Genomic DNA, 18,000 nt, shown 5'->3' with positions numbered 1-18,000 from the left:
TTTCCAGAATAAAATTAAACTTTTTGCGAAGTTCTCTTGGTTACTAGTCGTTTTATTACAACCTGGGTAATTCCTCTGCTGCTGTTGCGACCTTTTCCCTCCCTCTGTACTCTTTCCTAACATTTCTGAACTTTTCTGTAGTTTTTTCGGAGTAAAAAAGTCTGATAATGGAAGAGTTCATCTTTCTTAAGCAAAGCAATTAGTATTTAGCTAACGATTTTGGAGACGATGTAAGAGTTTTTACAAGGTGCATGTTTCGGATTTTTTTCTTTTATTTTTTGGTATTGAATTTTTTCATTTCTCTTCATCGAACACTCATTTTTAGCAGGTAAAGTCCTCCGTGATTGGTTCTCTTTCAAGTGGGAGAACTGTCACTAGTGGCCAACAGGTAAACTTCTTTGTTGGGTAGTTCTTCGGAATTCCTGAAGCAACGCGAAGATGCCGGGTTCTCAAAGTGCAGCTGTTCTAACAGGGAATAGTAATAGTAGCTACTTCATAATGGATGGTAGTGATTCGCAGAATGCAGATATGATGGATTTCGACGACGGTTCTGGTCCAGCAGATCCACGACTCGAAAAGCAACAACAGCAGTTATTGCATGCAGATTTTTATAATGATTTTGGTGATCTGTTCGATAATGTTAAAGTTTGAAACTTGAAATCTTTGCACGAATGCAGGGAGATAACTATTTCTGGATTTTTTCTTTCTTTTATAGGCATCGTCTTTAATAGTTTTTAGAATAGTTATGTCTACTTTTCTTCTGTTTCCTGATTCAGATTAACGACCTCGATAAAGCTTCGGAAATATGACTAAGTGTGAGAAATATTTTCTAAGCTATATTATTTTGAATGACTTGTTCTCTTGGATATTTCCCGATTATTTGACAATGCGGTTTTTACGTTCTATTTGTTATTTGTCTATTAAATTTGTTTGCGTTTGACTATGTCATCATTCTTAGTAATTTCAAAAATAAATTTTCAGTTCAGTCAAGAAAAAAATTATTACCGTTAAAAAACCGCAATTTTCCTGTAGCAAAAATTGAATTACGTAATAAATTCTACAATTCATGCTGCATTGTATATTGTTAATTAATTTCTGAATGATCAGATGACTGGAGTGCAATGTCTATAAAACGGCGATGGTTTCAGCTGCTTCGCTTCTTCAGGCACTGGTTAGCTTAGTTTAATTGTTTTCTCCATTTCTTTGGTAATCTTGATAGCTTAATTAGAAACAAGTTGTTTTAGGAAAGATGTATCCAGTAGGCCAGTGATGAGAATGAATTAGAAGAGAATGTGTTCTGCTGGAGTTGTTAGATCTAGTAAAGTAGAAACTCCGGAATTAAGTTTTTGAGGATTTCGAGTTCCAAGATATCATTCTTGACTTTTTTTACTTTCAGGTCGTCTCTATCATCTCTACTTGCAGTATGCTTTCTGTTGCTTGTTTTTGCTCTTTCCTATAAATTAAATCAGTCTCAGGTGTGTTCATATTTATTTTTCATCCATTATCCTGTTGATTTAATAAATTTCACGTTAAAACACTTATTTGCGAATGAATATGATTAATTCACTTTTATTTACGTTGTTTTGGAACTGATGCCCTGTTTTCTAAAGTTTCAGGAAGTAATACGAAATCGTGAAAAGTACGACAGCAAAGGTGTATTGGATGGGAAGTAAGCTTTTTTTATGCTTATGCATATGAGAAATGCATTGTACTCATTCCCCAATTATTATAAAAATATTTTTTGGATTTAGTAGAAGAGTGGACACCAAAGAAATATTACGAATTGGTAGGAAAAGCAAAAATCAACATTTTGGTGGCGATGTTGAATTACCTGGTGATCCAGATCCGAATACAATTTTTAAATTGGATGAAATTGGGAATTTTGAACCCAAAGAGACACAGTTGCAGCCAGGGGATTATGGTATTCATTTAGTAATTTAATCAACTTATCGCTTATTTTTTCTCCGGCAAATAATGCTGCTTTGCAGAGTGAAAAATTAAAATCTGGACCATTGTCTGGATTGTTAATCTTAAGGATGGAAAAGAGTTTCTGTATTTCAGTCTAAAATTTTGCTTTCAGGAGAAATGGGTGAACCAGTTCTTATAGATAAAACTTTGACGGAGGTTAAGGAAGCGATGAGAGAATATGGTTTCAATACTTACGTGAGCGACATGATTTCTTTAAATCGAAGTATTCCTGATGTGAGAATGGATGAGTAAGTGTTATATGATCTATCGGTAGATTAAAAATAGAATATAATTGTGTGAAAGTTTCATCTTTCATTTGCAAAAATATTTGATTTTCTTTCGGTTATTGTATTTAAGTTTCATCATTTTGCGTTTTCTTCATATATATATGTTTTTTTCCAGATGCAAATATTGGCATTACCCGGAAGATTTACCCACTGCAAGTATCGTCATTGCCTTTCATAACGAAGGTTGGACACCATTACTGCGCACTGTCCATTCTGTTTTATTGCGTTCTCCACCACACTTGATCAAAGAAATCATCATGGTTGATGATTTTAGTGACAAAGGTGTTTTCTGTTTAACAATTCATTGTTAATAATATTGCGGGTTCAAAAGATTTTATTAAGGATACTGGCTTTTTAGAAGGGTTTGAAATTTGGCAATATATGCGAATAAGTTATGTTTTTAATAAGTGGTTATTATATCTAAAAATAAGTATCATAAAATTTACTGCTATATAATCACAAGATATGCTTCCATTAGCTACTGTAATTTTTTCTCTAGAATCTTTTTAAGTAATCAATAAATTCTTGCAGTTTTTATCTTCTTTCAAGCATAGATTTTTCATTTTTTTACCGTTTTTTAAGCACTCTCAAATAGTATTGCTAAATTTATATTATTAGTACTCTTTGTTGTAGATACTGCCTAACAATTTGCTATACTCCTTTATCATGAGCTTGCTTTTCGAATTTTTGTTGCTCTTATAACTTTTGATAGATTTTTTTTTAAGATAATTTTAAATATTACTCATCTCACAAGTAGTTTAGATCGTGTCAGGTCGAATGTTCTCAGTTGCGATGCCGTTTCCTGAAATTTATTATTAGGCCATGTAATTGTAGTTCCACTGAAGTCTCGAAAGACTGAGGATTTGTAGGGTAAAAATTTTCTAAACAATGATATGCTTATCTCTTCTACCAGATTTTGAGTTCGAAATCTCATCTTTTTGTTTTATTGAAATTGTGATTTGAATGTTAAACTTACCATGTTTGACGCAAATAAGAGCAATAAGATTGTAATACAAAAGAATGCTCTTTTTTCAAAACAGTGAAATCATTAGTGATTTATATAGTAGGTTTTGTTTTTTTCAGAACATCTAAAAGATCGTTTGGATGTCTATTTAAAGCAATTCGATGGAAAAGTAAAGTTGGTGCGGAATTCTGAGCGCGAAGGACTTATTCGTACGCGAAGTATAGGAGCTAAAGAAGCGGTTGGTGATGTAGTCATATTTCTGGATGCACACTGCGAGGTAAACGTTAATTGGTTACCTCCACTTCTTGCACCAATACGTCAGAACAGGTAAGCTAAATTGTAAGTAATTGAAATGTACTGACTCCCGAATATTTTGTGGCTGAATTGCCCAAGTCAGATAATCACCAATATATTGATGAAAGATGATAGAATTTATGATAATCGTTCGCTATTCTACTGTTTTTCAGTAGTCATTACACGTGCACAGTGACTTGATTTTCATTGCTTTGAACAAATAGATTCTAACAATGAATCAGTTCTTGATTGTTTTGTTCGTTTTGTTGTGTAGAATGTTAAAATTTAAGTAGTTTATTATGTTTTCTCTGGCTGCTTCCAGATCTGCTCTAGTTGGGAAATATTCAATTCTTCATTAAAGGACCCCTTTCCGTATTTAAAGCGTAGTATGCAATTTAGTTTTCAGAAAAGTTATGACAGTACCGGTTATAGATGGCATTGACAAGAACGACTGGTCTTATCGAATAGTTTATGGCTCTGCGGATAAACATTATCGGTTATTAGTTCTTTTCACATTGTATTAATTTTTATTCATAATGTTCTAGTGAAAAATTTATGCGAAAGTTCTCAATATTTAATGTAGGATCAAATACTAAGGATCTTAATGTTTTGTTTAGTTTATAAAAACTCTTCATTGCAGTGGTATTTTCGAATGGGGGCTTTTATACAAAGAAACTGAGCTATCATCGCAAGAATTACTACGAAGAAAACATAATAGTGAACCATTTAGGTCATGAATTTTCATTTTTTTTTTTTTACGAAGTTTTGCTTTGCAAGCATTAGGGTTATCAATTTTTTTCAGGTGTTCTTTATTTGTAGAATTTTCTAGGTCTCCAACTCATGCAGGTGGCTTATTTGCTATTAATAAAAAGTGGTTCGAAGAGCTAGGTTATTATGATCCTGGACTACAAATATGGGGAGGTGAACAGTATGAACTTTCGTTCAAAGTTAGTTTTTTCTACTTGTAAGAAAAATATAGTTTTTGGTATTTTTTTTTTGAATTAAAATTAAAAAATGAACACGCAAGTTTTAGGTATGAAATTTTCATTTTCTTTATCTATATCAAAACTAATAAATTTTGCAGATCTGGCAATGCGGAGGCGGAATTTTGTTTGTGCCATGTTCGCATGTTGGCCATGTGTACCGGTCACATATGCCTTATGGTTTCGGGAAGCTCTCTGGAAAACCAGTTATTTCAACTGTAATTTTTCATCGCAATTCTACTCCGAGATCTTTTGTTCTGGTATTTCTTTTCAATTTGCATTAAAAATGTTTCAGAATATGCTTCGTGTCATAAAAACATGGATGGATGAATATGACAAGTATTACTATATTCGAGAGCCGTCGGCAAGACATCGCTTGCCGGGTAACATAAGTTCACAGCTCAAGCTTAGGAAAAGCTTGAAGTGTAAATCTTTCAAATGGTAAATTTATAAGAATTTAAAAACTTAAATTTCTTTATTAGCAAAGCATGTATCAGATGATCTCCACTGAACATTTAATTTTGGATTTTTTATATTTTTGTTATAAGAAATTCTTAAAACTTAAGGTATATGGAAAAAGTTGCTTACGATGTTGTTGTATCTTATCCCTTTCCACCGGAAAATCACGTTTGGGGTGAAGCAAAAAATCACGCTACAGGTACCTCCACTGAACTGTTATTTTTCATTATTTCTATTGCTAAATATAATAGGCTACATTTGTAAATATTTTTCCACGGATTTCTAATCTTCGATTTTCAGTTATATCTCCCACATTACTTTTGTTAACATTTCTTGACTTTTATCCAGACTTGTTTTATCAGCTTAGTGATTATCGTTGCATGATAATGTAAGTTGAAAAGCACTGTCTTATTTCGGATTTTTGTTAGATCTCTGTAAAATTGCGCGAAGAACTTTTTGCTATATAAAACTTTTAGGAAAATGTATTGACACTATGGGCCGACCTGTACCGGGTATTGTTGGTGCAACTCCGTGTCATGGTTATGGTGGAAATCAGGTAAAGTGAGTTGAAGTTTCAATTTTTCTTGTTTAATATACGTTTTAATATTGGAATTGATGAGATGTTTGATTTTAAAGCGTAAAATAGCATCAGCTTAATGTTCATTCGTTTATTTACTCTAACCAATATAATCAGGAAGATTTTGTTTGAAGTTGATCAGATTGAATAGAAAAGGCCAGTTGGCACAGGGAGAATGGTGTATAACTGCCGTACATGGGAATTTAATCACGAACCATTGCATAAAAGGGACAGTTGATGGACCCTTTACTTATAATGAGGTGAGTTTCTTTCGTTTTAATGCTTACAAGTGGCAAAATAATTTCTAATACTTCCAAAATGATACAAAAATCTTGAATGTTTAGGAAAGCGAGCAAATAATTATCAGGAACTTGTGCCTAACAGCAGCTAAATCCATATCCAGTTCGGTACTATCAATGGAAAAATGTGATTCGGAAAATCAATGGCAGAAATGGAAATGGCGAGAAATATATATTGATTAATTAACTGGATAATCCACTCAAGAACTTCCTATGTTGTTGATAACCAATATATCATCTTGAATAACTTTTCACAGAATTTTTTCTGGAATTACGAATTAACCTAAAAAAGGATTTAAAAAAAAAAAGGATTTTTCTCAGTATTAATAGGGATGGGATGAATATCTTTTTCTTTTTGGTTGTTTTATGTGTGTCTGTTGGTATTTTTTTCCTTTTATCGATCAAGTTGTTGCAAAAATACAGTTTGAAAAAAAAAAAAAAAAATGAACAGCGAAAGAATGGGAGAAAATACAATACTTTCCAGTAATTTTTTTGTAAACTTTATTGGCTAGTACTATTTCGTAATGTCTTTAGCTCGTTAGCCTAGAAAGTTCAGGAAAACTGATTTCTTACTTGAAAATCGATTTGGAAGGCAACTTTTAAAAATTCCTCATTCAGTGCCTTTTCTTCTTTATATGGTTTTATTTCTAATGTTTTTGCTAGAACTGGTTATGCAGCTCAACAAAAGACTTAATATTTCTTTCCAGTTGTCAGTACTTTATGTCAAATAAATGTTATGGTTCTATGTTCTTGTTTATTTTGCTTATTTTTAGTGTCTATTATGATTATCCATTTAGAATGCAGCTCGTATGTTTCTGTTATTTTTTTCTGGTAATTTCAAAGTATAATTTAAAGCAATGAATTATTCGGTAGGTTTTGTTCGTATTTCTTTTTCCTCGAGTTGTTAAAATTTTTAGGCTGTGGATGCTAAGCATAAATTGTTATGAATTGTTGGGTTTTTTTGTGATTGTTAGTAGTTTGTAATATTTAGGTTGAGTTATATATATATATATATATACTTATAGCTTCTATCTAAGGTATGTTTGTTAGAGGAAATGCTAAAATAAGCACTCCAGACATTCACTAATTACACATTACTTATTGTGCAAACTAATTTTTTAGTTCCTGTCGCCTTTTTCACGAAACTCTTTGTCATTATGTCTAGAAAAAGCTTTTATTACTCGAATATTTGAAATCGATTAGGTTTAAAATAATGATTATTCTGTTGTTCGAAATACTTTTGTTAACCATAAATATTTTCTGCTTTCATCTGTTTGCTTTTACTGAAACAGTCTATGCAACTTATAACTTATTTTGCTTTATTATGTTTCATGATATTCTTAAACCTATTGAAGGAGCAAGAAAATCCTCAACTTCTCTGTTATTCTTCATTCCCCTATTTAAATTTGGAAAAACGAATGAAAAATTGTTCATTTTTCTTTTTTATCTTAATTCATACTCATTTTTAAGATTCTAATGTTTTGCAGGTTTTTGGTAGTATCAAAATTTGAGGTTTTCACCAAATGGAGGCTTCATTTGTGGAATCATTAAATATATTTGACTGTAAATGGATTTTCATTATCGTCGTAGTAACCGCACTTAGGTAATAATTCTCAATAAACTTATAGAATATCTTTTATAATTAATATGCTATGTCAAAAAAATATTACTTATTCTTAAAGAAGATTATACATTATGCACATGCCCTTTTTTTCGAGTGTTTCTTCTGTGAATTGTGGTTGATCGAGAATAAAGTTTGGTATATTCTGATTTTATAATTATATTCCAGTATTTGTAATATTGTATGGCTTGATTATTCTTGTTTAATTGTTTAAGGTTTTATTTCAAAGGAGCGCAGTTCAGAGAACTTAACACAGCTAAAGGCTTGATAGCAGTTATAACAGGATGTAATTCTGGTATAGGAAGAGAGATTGTACGAGAGCTAAATCTCCGTGGAGCAAAGGTGTACATGCTGTGTCGCAGTGAGGATCGAGCTCGGAATGCTGTCCTTCAACTTGTTAAGGTTGAAATTAATAAATCAGGAATTTTAATCATATAGACAAAAATTATGCATTATAGAAGTATTTGAATCTTTTTTATTGTTTGTTATTCATAAATAGTAAATCTAAAATTAGTTAACAAAACATAAGATCTTGTACAGCGTTTAGTGATGTCGTTTAGTGATGATCTAAGGTGGTGATGTTTTTAATATTTTTTTGTAATTTCTCATCAAATTTGAGCCATTTCCAAATAACTTTTACAAAATATTTAATTATTTTGATCCTTATTCTCAGCTCGGTTGTAATCCGCAGAGACTATTAGTCAAAGTAGTTGACCTTGCTCAATTCAAATCAGTCAGAATAGCAGCAGCAGAAATCATAGAAGGTTTCTATTATCTTTGCAATTTTGTAGTAGGGTTTTCTCAACTGTATGTACAATGACAGCTTTGTTTCTTTTAGGAATCTAGATGGTTTAGAATTTGGGGTTTGAAATTTGTGTTGGAATGTGCTTTTGTACCACTGAGTATGTTTTTCCAAACTCGATTATGCATCCTTCCCTTTAATTCATTAGTTCGTATAGAAGAATTTTGTAAGATTAATAAGATTATTATATTTGTATTGCAGAAGAAGATCACTTGGATATTCTAATTAATAATGCGGGTATTATGCTGTATCCAAAGTTTAAACTGACCGATGATGGTCACGAACTAGTCTGGCAAACGAACTATCTCGGTTAATATTAAAAGGATGATAAAATTTTCTCTTAAATGTTAAATTACATAAAGATAAAAAATTCTTTTCTATAACTATTAAAATTCTAAAATAGAACCATGTCTGATTTCTCTTTAAATATTAATTTTCCAGTCTAATTAAAAAATTCAATTATTTAGGAAAAAAAGGCAAAGAGAACAAATTCTCAACAAATTTATTTGGTCAGATTAATTTATAAAAAATGAGTGAAAATATTGTTTAACGAAAAAATTTCTTATTGTTCCATTGTCTTAACATGGTTCTCTTTGTCTGTTGGTTTTTATTTACCGTATCAGAATCAGTTTCATCCTTAAAAAGGTATTGATATTACGGCATATGATATCTTTCCATTCTAACCTAAATCTTTTTGGCATTTCTGCTATTCATCTGGTAAAAATATCTCCCAGTTGCTTCAACAGTTACCTCTGTTTTACCTTCAACACGTCGGGCACCAAAATTGTACGTTCTGTACTTTCAGAACAGTTTAGGTTGTAGATCATATCTTCAGACGACGTAGATAGAAATTCATAAATATATTGGTATTAATAAGCGTTAATTTTGATGTTAATTTTGATATTTTACCTTGTTGAAAGGCATTGTAACGGAGCGGAAATTTTTCAGGACATTTTTTACTCACTGAATTACTTCTACCTCTTCTTCGAGCTGCTCCAAGCGCGCGCATTGTCAATGTTTCTGCATTAGCCCATTTCTATGCCGATCCTATAGATTTGCAGTTGATTGATCGTAGAGAAGGTTGGGATTCGAGACAGTCATATTCGAAGTCGAAACTTGCTATGGTATTTTCATAATTTTTCTTTGTTATTTTACGCTTTAATAAGTTGCTTTATGGAAAACAGTTGTAATTTACTTACATAATTTTTCAAGGTAATGCATGCATTTGAATTGACTAGAAGATTACGAGCATGTGAAGGATCACATGTAACAATAAATGTATGTCATCCTGGACTATGCAATACACGATTGATGCGCTATACTCCACTGGCACAGAAGCCGCTGAGCTATCTCATCGCACCATTCAGGTTCTTCATTTTATGCAATTATTTTAAAGTGTCTGAAATTTCAAGTACCTCATATGAGAAAATTTAGGGGTCTCATCCAATTACCACAACTTCATAATAAAATATACTATTTCAACCGCTCGCTTTTTGTTTTTACACCATTCTAGATATGGCTGAAAGCATAAATACTATAACAATCTAGTTTAAAGCTTTTGGGAATATGTAATTCGCACATTTATTATTTCCTTAAATGATCTTTCTACAAATATATAGAATCGATCAGACATTAACAAGGAACTATTTTTCATGTCGAGAAATTGGACTGTTTTAATTGAGTTACTTTTTATTTCTTCCAGATGGTATTTGCTGAAGACTCCGAAGGACGGAGCTCAAACCCCGCTTTTCTTGGCTTTGTCGAAAGCTGTAACCGGTTCCTCAGGACTTTATTACAGGTATCAGAAACATTAGCTTTATTGAAAATTTTTGGTTCGAGCTCTTGTTTATATATTTTCTAATACTTTTAGAATTAAAAAGATATTTTCAGTGCACTAACAGTGATATTTCTGATCATTTAAGTGCCATCAGTTTCGTCAAAGGATAGTTATCGTTTGAAATATTACCTAATCCTGAGATATTAAGCTTTATTTTACACTTTTTAGTCTGTTTTGGTAGAAATTTCAGTGCTTAAAAACTATTTCAGACCTTATCCATTCCTGTGGGAATGGTAACAGGAGCAAACTCCAATTTTTGTAATTAAGTGTGTATCAAAACAGTTTATTGAAATGATGGGTTTTTTTTAGTGAGTGTGTATCAAAACAGTTTATTGAAATGATGGATTGGGAAAAGAAATGTGCCAAGTTGTATGATTATTCTCTGCATGCTACAGGTTTTGATGTAAAAGAGTTGTAAACGATTGAAAATTAGTGACTATGAATTTGATTCTTATCCATGACACATGACACATCGGGTGATATTCAAATGTTATAGGCTCTTGTGTTTTGTAGTTTTGCAGTGGTTGTCATACCGAGAATTAAAAAGATCAGATGCTACAGAAAGTTTGTATTTAATTTTAGAATTAATTTAATCCCATAAATTTTTTACACTGCTTACGTACATTTATGATCATTGCTGCTTGTATGCTTTATGCTTTTATATTTTGCGGATAACTTATCAAAAGTGTTACTACTTCTCTAAACAATATTTTTTGATAAATGCAACTCTATTACGTTTACACATTAAAAGCGTGCAATTTATAGCTGGGATTTTGCAGAAAAATTCTTTGTATTTATTAATATTTTTCAAGTTTGATATTTTAGGTACAGATTTTTCTTATATTCGAAAAGTTCTCAGCAATTTCATTAATAATGTATTCTTCATCTTTATATGTATATATATATATATATATATATATATATGCATTTTGCCAAAGGTTTACTGTTTTGTTAGTTTCTTTCTTTGTTTACTAATAGGTACATTATTTCAACTAGTATCGAAATTGTTAAAGGTGTTGTTAAAATAAAACTAGTAGCATGAACAACTTTTCAAGATTATACAGATATGTGAGGATGGGTTGTGTACAGGTGACTACCTATTCGGGATAGACTAATTTTTAATATGTTAATTTCTTTGCCGACATTTCTGGATAATTTGTCTTTATGCCAGGATTGGCTCTAATTTGATTTCTTTTTTTTTTTTTTTAAAGCATTGGCACGTTTTTCTTCTAGGAACGTATTATTTGATTTAAACCTTTCTGAGTCATCCTTTTAACAGTTAAATTTTGCAAATGCTCTTATAAGATGGTGGTCAGTTTGTTCTGCTAAAATTAACTGCAACAGAGCCAAAAAGGAGGCAGTTCAAAAGTAACACGTGTAATCTTTCATTAAGTTTGTAATTTTTCGATTCATTTAATTAGTATTTCAAATTACACTTACTACCTCTGCGTTTCTCGTGCCCGTGTAAATGTACGCGCAATAGAATGTTGGCATCTCTGCCTGGTATCGTGTTTGTAATCAATTTTGAAATTTAATTAAAGAAAACCAATAAGACTTATTCTACAAACATCTTCATCTGAACGTTTTATCTTTTGACGGGATCTTTATCTTATCTACATTTAATTATTGAACTTTATGCCATCTTTCTAATATTTCCATCAACCGCACTTCACAACCAGAACTGGTTCGCTATCAGAATGGGTATAAGAAATCAGATATTTCTAATGAGAATATTAAATCTTACCAATATCAATTTGGAACTTGCCTATGTTCTTACCCCGTCAAAATATTTAACATTTCTAAATGGTAGAATCTAAGCATTGTCACATTCTAGCGAATAAGGAAGCATTATGTATTAGCACCATGATATGACATAAAAGCATGATATGTGTGAATTAGTCATATAGCTGCACTTTCCATGTGATGATATATCCTGACTGTTTCGGAATTCAGTGTGATGTTTGGTGTCTGCAGTCCCTTTTGTTCATTTGTTCAGATTTGAGCGCGGAATTTTATTCTTACGTTTGCATCAGATCAATGTCAGCTTTGAAGACCTATAGTTCTATGAAATTTAAAAACTGCGGATTTCTGGATAGATGCTTTTGTTTCTGAATTTGTCGAAACTTTTCTGTTGTAAAGTGTTATCTCTCATAAAGTCGAAGAAATAATTATTTCATGGACGATAATGAGTCGTTTATCGATATATCCTAAGATGATTAAAAACAAACTATCACCTTAGCTTTTCAAACTTTTGAAGCAATAAAGGTCAACGGATGTCTTCAATTTCACTAAAACACATAACCATTATCTACTCCTGAATAAACAAATGAAGTGTAAAGAAGCAGGTTTAGCTAAAAATTATGTCTCAATAAACACTACCTCTGTTAGCAATGAATTTTATACATAATCAAATTTTTTGGGAAACAGACGTTCCATTCTGTTTTTAATAGACTGATAATATACTTTAATAGAGGATTTTGTTTTTAAACATTTCATCATATACTTTATGCCATTTGCTGAACCCAACTGCTCCCGGATAATAATACACTTCAATAATCTGAAATATTCTTACAGTTAGTATTTACTTGTTCCATTCATCAGTGACTAGCAACTAATGAAACTGATTTCAAATCTGTCCTCAAATCGATTTAACATCCATGCAATATTTTAATGCATGCATTATTTTTATATTAATTATTCTCTCTTATGCCATAGTATTTTTTCCTCTTTTTAGAACAGATGAATAGTTTTTGCTTGTTTGCTTTACAAAAGCATATTTGAGTTAGTTGTGTGACATCGATTATTGGAAATAAATGTGGATATATTTTAAGCACTCTGTTCGTTTATGGTAAAACTAGTGAACCTTAATTTGCACAGATTTGAAGGAAGACAGAAACACGCGTTAAAATGTAAGGTACAAACCCAGTGTTTATGAGAATCGCGGGAAATAATTTTCCTTGGGGATTTTGAATAACGGTTTCCTGGGAATTCGACAAATAATGTCCAGAAGCCTTTCCGCTTAGCCTGTAAATTTATATTCGAAATATTATCAGTAGAATTTAAGACGAATGATTAGTGTGCATGCCATTTCTGAAATTGATTATTTTGAGGCGGAGAAGGAAAGAAAGAGAGGAATGTTTAGGGATTTTCTGTATGTTTGCAAAGTGCATTTCGCTGAAGAAATAATAACACGAAAAGTTTAACTATGCGATGATTCATTGAGGACATCTGTCAGTTTTCTAGAATAATATTTAACTGCACAAGCATTCATGAAATGTAACTTAGCATAACTTCATTAAATCGATATCATTTGACCGCTTACCTCATAGGTTTTCGTAAAGATATCGCCAGGTGCGACATAGAAATCAGCGGTATTTCCAACTCCAATAAGGCGGAAAAATTTAGCTTCCGTAACATCATGGTTACGAACAGAAAGAGTTAAATTAAAACGTTTTTGATAATAACGTTTGTACCTCTTCGAAGCACACAAAGAATTACAGAGCATGAGGTGGAGAATGAACAAAAGCCTTAAAGTTCGCAGAAATGCTGCGTACATATGCCACATTGATCAGTATTGCCTTCGACAGAGCTGCTTCTGCAATATCAGTTTCTGTTTGATGAAGAAAAGCATAAATAAAAAATGCAAAGAAGGTATAATTTGTGTGATTTATTGATTTATTGACAACAAGTCTAATTTTACTTTTTCAAATTCTTGGGTAATTTGATATTTAGCTAAGATAAGTGAAGAAAGGCAATCAAGAATTGCCCAATTGCCTTTCTTTTGACTGTCTCTCTACTTATTTCAAGAAAGATTTGTCATAATTCATTGCTAAAAGCTTGATTGTTACATTAGAATTATTATAACTAATGTAAATAACAGTGTGATCGAGAAGAAAATTTCTCTAAGCCGGAACCAGAAAACAATAAGCAATGTAAAAAACCAAAAGCAAATAAGAGTGATAGTAGAAGTTGGACTCAGTTAAAATGATATCAGTTAGAAGTTGGACTCAGTTAAAATGATATCAGTTAAGTTAATCAATAAATTTCTGAAATTCATAAACAAAAACAGACTCGTTTCAAAATTTCTCAAAGCCTTAAAATTTTTGTGAATAACGATTAATTTAAGTAAATCGGTTCTTTTAAATATTTCTCAGTTTTTAGGCTTGCAAAAGAATTTTAGCTCTTTCACTTGTTTTGTTTCAAAAACGTGGTGTGTATTAATAAGGATGAATCGCTCCGCTATCTCTGTCTGTCATGCCATTAAGACTCCTAGGTCCAGAGATTCCAGTTTTTTATTTGGGGTTTATTTAAAATAGCAGAAACAGTGTCAATACCTCTTATTTTAAAGACATATTATTCATCCTAAAATCTTGATTAGATATATTTTATGACCTTTAATTTTAAATGAGAAAGCAATGTATAGATTTTTGACTAAAATTTTTTATTTTTTGTTGTTAAGCTAAAAATAAGTTTTGAACTCAAGCAAAAAACCAAGTTTCCTCAAAAAATTAGAAAATATTGCAACTTTTTCGCATTTTATGAAGATCATTAATCTAATTTCTCAAATATTTGGAAAACTACCGAAAAATCTTTTTTAGATACAAAATAAATGGAACTTCCTGAGAAAAAAAGTGAATAAAATGAGTGAAAGCACTCCTGTTTCGAAAGTCTAGCTTCCTAATATCCCATATCAATGAAAAAAAAATTTAGTAAGTCGGCAGTGAAAACTCAAAGCAATAATAAAACCCAGAAATAGGTTTCAAATAATAGCAAAATAAAAAAAAAAAGTGCATGCAAAAGAAATCCAAGTTAAAAACAACTGGTAAAGTAAAATGATTTAGAGCTATTTGAAATTTTTTAAATTGAAGCTATCGATTATATTTGTGGAAAATATAACCTTACCTTTCTTAATTGTTGCTTAATTTTGAGTTTTTATGAATCCATGAGTTATAATGAAGTGATAGAAGTAACTGTTGATTTATAAGGATTGTTTAAGCATCCATGCGATAGGCTAAGTTTTACTTGACGCGCGTTCAAGCATTCCGGAACTAATCATCATCGAGCCAACATCTGCTCTCTCAGCATGCTTGTATAGTTGTAGCGTCAAATTTTCAGGTGAATAGCGTAAAGGCGGTAATGAATCGACCAATAAGCAATTAATAGCAAAGTTACCAAATATACAGAGGAAAGTTTGAAAAAATGCTTGAAGACTTGCACAAATAACTGAAAAATGAAACAGTGAATAATTATCTTAATTTAACTGAACAATATCATTTCTATATGAAGAAAGAACTCATATGTGTCATCATCATTTGTGATTCTTCTCGACTATTATATTAAAAATAGCAACATAGTTTTGGAGAAATATGAAATCGGTCTGAATCACTCAAAGAGAAAACTATTACTAATTTCGGGAAGTTAAGGTTCTCCAAATTTGCTTAGAATGATCATATATATGCTTATGTAATAATATGTAGCTTACGAAACATTTTTGAATTAAATAATCTTAGGCTGAAATGAATTATGACAGTCGTAGACCAAAGAGGATAATAGATATATTAATAAATTCGGTCTCAAATATGATCAGTAATGTCAAAAAACCAAAAGTGGCTATCCTCTTTCATTTACCTAAAATATACTTGTCTCCACTACCTTGCTTTCAACAAACTTCCTTTTTTCGAAAGATCAAGAAGACGAAAAGTAATAACGAATGATTATATCAACTCCCTACTTATTTTTAAATTTAAATCTATTTTTACGCAACCTTTTGAATGTATTGTTGGCAGCAAATAACTATAATCTATAACACATTCTAACCCCATAACACTGCGCTGTCGATTCAATACTGCCTCTTTCTCCTTCTTTAACTTATTTTCATTTTATTCTATCGTTTCAAGCTTTGCCTTTCACTTCCACATTTGCTGCTTTATATCCCACATCTCTTTGATGAGACTATTTGAATTTGTTGTGTCAACGAAAGCAATTTCTCTGATAACAAAAAGTCACCCTTGAAAGAGAACATTAATACACCCAACCATCAAATGATGTCTTCGAAACATACATGCACAAGCATGCATGCATACAAAAAAATAATTTAAGGGAGCATGATACTAAGAGTAACATAATATATCAGTTTTAAACATTTATTCTGAGGAAATGGAGCGATATGTGATATAGGTTAATTGAGCACTTTTCAAATTTAATTAAAGAATACATTCTTCTTGTACCATTTCAGCCAAAATTCAGTTACAACTAAAGAGGAGAGAAAGGAATAGAACAGCTAAGACGATGATGAATGAATCAGTGAAATTAACCAATGATTTCCAGCCCTCTCAATTAAGATAAGTAGAAATATTGCTTATCTGTTGTTCATGAGTTATGTGATTCTAATGTATACAAGAAAGACTCTAACTGGTTTTTCCGTCTCCTCAAAATCCTTTGAATTTGCAGCTGTAATTATAAAAATTTTTGGAATAAAAAAATCACTAGAAAATAATTTCCTTTTCTCTAACATGAATCGTCTTTTGATTTATTAGAATTTTATTTTATTTTTATGGAATTTACTTCTTACAAATTATTGAAATTTTTCTCTTTATTTTTTTAATTTATTTATATCTTTTATCACTAAGACAAAAGAGGTACGAGAAATAGCAGCAGCGAAATGGGAATTCAGAGAAAAATATGAGTTGAACAAACAAATTTAGTTATACTCCTCTGTTCTACGTTTTACCTCATTGAAGGTTTTGATTTTAACTCACTTTCTGAAATCATGAGAAGCTAACAAATTTTGAACGTATTTCTGAAACTGAGAGAAAATGTTCGATAGCTAAAGCAATTTTCAAAACGTATATCAAGATTTCTAAGCATTTGAATACGATAAGATATACTCACTGTATCTTTTAAGCATTTTTAAATTACTAAATTTAAGTAATTTAGAGGTCGCTATTTAGTAAATTTCAATAATTTAGGGGATATATGCATAAAGAATGATTGCTTTACACTCGAAATATCGAGACCAATTATGAAATTCTAAAAATTATATATACCACTGAAATGAAAGTCGATCAAGAGTCTAGGAAAAAACTTCACTTCTAAAAAAGTAAAATAAATGTATTTTACTAAATGTATAAATGTATTTTGCCCTTACAATGGTAAGGGCATTATGGTAATGAGCAAATCTAATTTGAATTCATAGTTTGCTACTTTTCGGTACGTATTAATGACTGCATGAAGCTTTTACACATCCATAATGAAATGGATGAAAAATGACTACCCTACTATGACTGGCTGTACTAATTTGCTAATAAATAATAAGTTTATAATTGGTAGGAAATTATGTTTAATTACTAATTACTTCAGAAAAGAGCTGAAAATGCTGTTTTGAGAAATCATTAACAGTTACCTTTGATTGTTTACCATTAAGTAATCTCTTGATTGTTTGCCAATAAGTAAGAAATTTATAATTGATACGGAATTATGGTTTAAAGTATTATATCAATTTAGATGATAATTTCTCTTAAAAACATAGAAAGCACGCAAATTATATGAAAAATGCTATCACTATAATCTTTCAGAAAAGGAATTCGATCATTTCCCATCCATTACTTTATAATATTCTCTTTCCAATAAAAAGAAAAAAAATATGTTTGGAAAATAAAGGTTAAACATTACATCTATCTTCACAGCATTTGTAATATCCATGGTGGAATTTTGTATTTCTTCAATATATGTACACATAAAGCATTCTTCCATAAAGCATTTATTTACTAAATAACCACTCGACAGCTAACTCATCACATAGTTAAATAGTCAAATGGTATGAATCAACTTTTAATTGTTTACTTTTTCGACTTCTACATAATTTTTTTTTTTTTTAAATTATATGTAAGTAGTGTAAAAGACTTTTTTG

At 30.9% G+C, this 18,000-nt stretch overlaps 4 protein-coding genes across 5 annotated transcripts; 2 read left to right on the top strand and 2 right to left on the bottom strand.

Annotated features, from left to right (window-relative positions):
- Positions 1-438: 438 nt before the first annotated feature.
- Bma-gly-7 (Uncharacterized protein) lies at positions 439-6,014 on the top strand (the record flags this gene model as incomplete). Of its 2 annotated transcripts, XM_043082000.1 has the most annotated exons (17): positions 439-622; positions 1,108-1,171; positions 1,397-1,475; positions 1,617-1,669; positions 1,752-1,921; positions 2,081-2,216; positions 2,371-2,537; positions 3,339-3,546; positions 3,920-4,009; positions 4,154-4,243; positions 4,343-4,460; positions 4,598-4,714; positions 4,792-4,937; positions 5,063-5,154; positions 5,432-5,511; positions 5,667-5,792; positions 5,877-6,014. In XM_043082000.1, 17 exons carry the CDS (start codon positions 439-441, stop codon positions 6,012-6,014), a joined length of 2,058 nt encoding a protein of 685 aa, XP_042937934.1. The 2 variants fall into 2 exon arrangements, with proteins under 2 accessions (XP_042937934.1, XP_042937935.1); XM_043082001.1 differs by lacking the exon at positions 439-622 and having other exon boundaries at positions 1,122-1,171.
- A 1,340-nt stretch (positions 6,015-7,354) lies between these two features.
- On the top strand, positions 7,355-10,509 carry Bm2229 (Uncharacterized protein; the record flags this gene model as incomplete). The annotated part of the gene is made up of 8 exons (XM_001901687.1): positions 7,355-7,434; positions 7,668-7,854; positions 8,126-8,216; positions 8,456-8,563; positions 9,203-9,378; positions 9,467-9,621; positions 9,957-10,052; positions 10,401-10,509. The coding sequence occupies 8 exons, from the start codon at positions 7,355-7,357 to the stop codon at positions 10,507-10,509; spliced, it is 1,002 nt and encodes a 333-aa protein (XP_001901722.1).
- Positions 10,510-12,555: 2,046 nt separating this feature from the next.
- Positions 12,556-13,647, bottom strand: Bm5944 (Uncharacterized protein; the record flags this gene model as incomplete). The annotated part of the gene is made up of 3 exons (XM_001901688.1): positions 12,556-12,648; positions 13,014-13,115; positions 13,414-13,647. The coding sequence occupies 3 exons, from the start codon at positions 13,645-13,647 to the stop codon at positions 12,556-12,558; spliced, it is 429 nt and encodes a 142-aa protein (XP_001901723.1).
- A 1,455-nt stretch (positions 13,648-15,102) lies between these two features.
- On the bottom strand, positions 15,103-15,913 carry Bm17765 (Uncharacterized protein; the record flags this gene model as incomplete). The annotated part of the gene is made up of 2 exons (XM_043081999.1): positions 15,103-15,314; positions 15,856-15,913. The coding sequence occupies 2 exons, from the start codon at positions 15,911-15,913 to the stop codon at positions 15,103-15,105; spliced, it is 270 nt and encodes an 89-aa protein (XP_042937933.1).
- Positions 15,914-18,000: the final 2,087 nt, after the last annotated feature.

Source organism: Brugia malayi, assembly GCF_000002995.4.
Source record: "Brugia malayi strain FR3 genome assembly, contig: Bm_v4_Chr4_scaffold_001, whole genome shotgun sequence".
Taxonomy (NCBI): Eukaryota; Metazoa; Nematoda; class Chromadorea; order Rhabditida; family Onchocercidae; genus Brugia; species Brugia malayi.
This window is presented reverse-complemented; position numbering and strand designations above follow the sequence as displayed.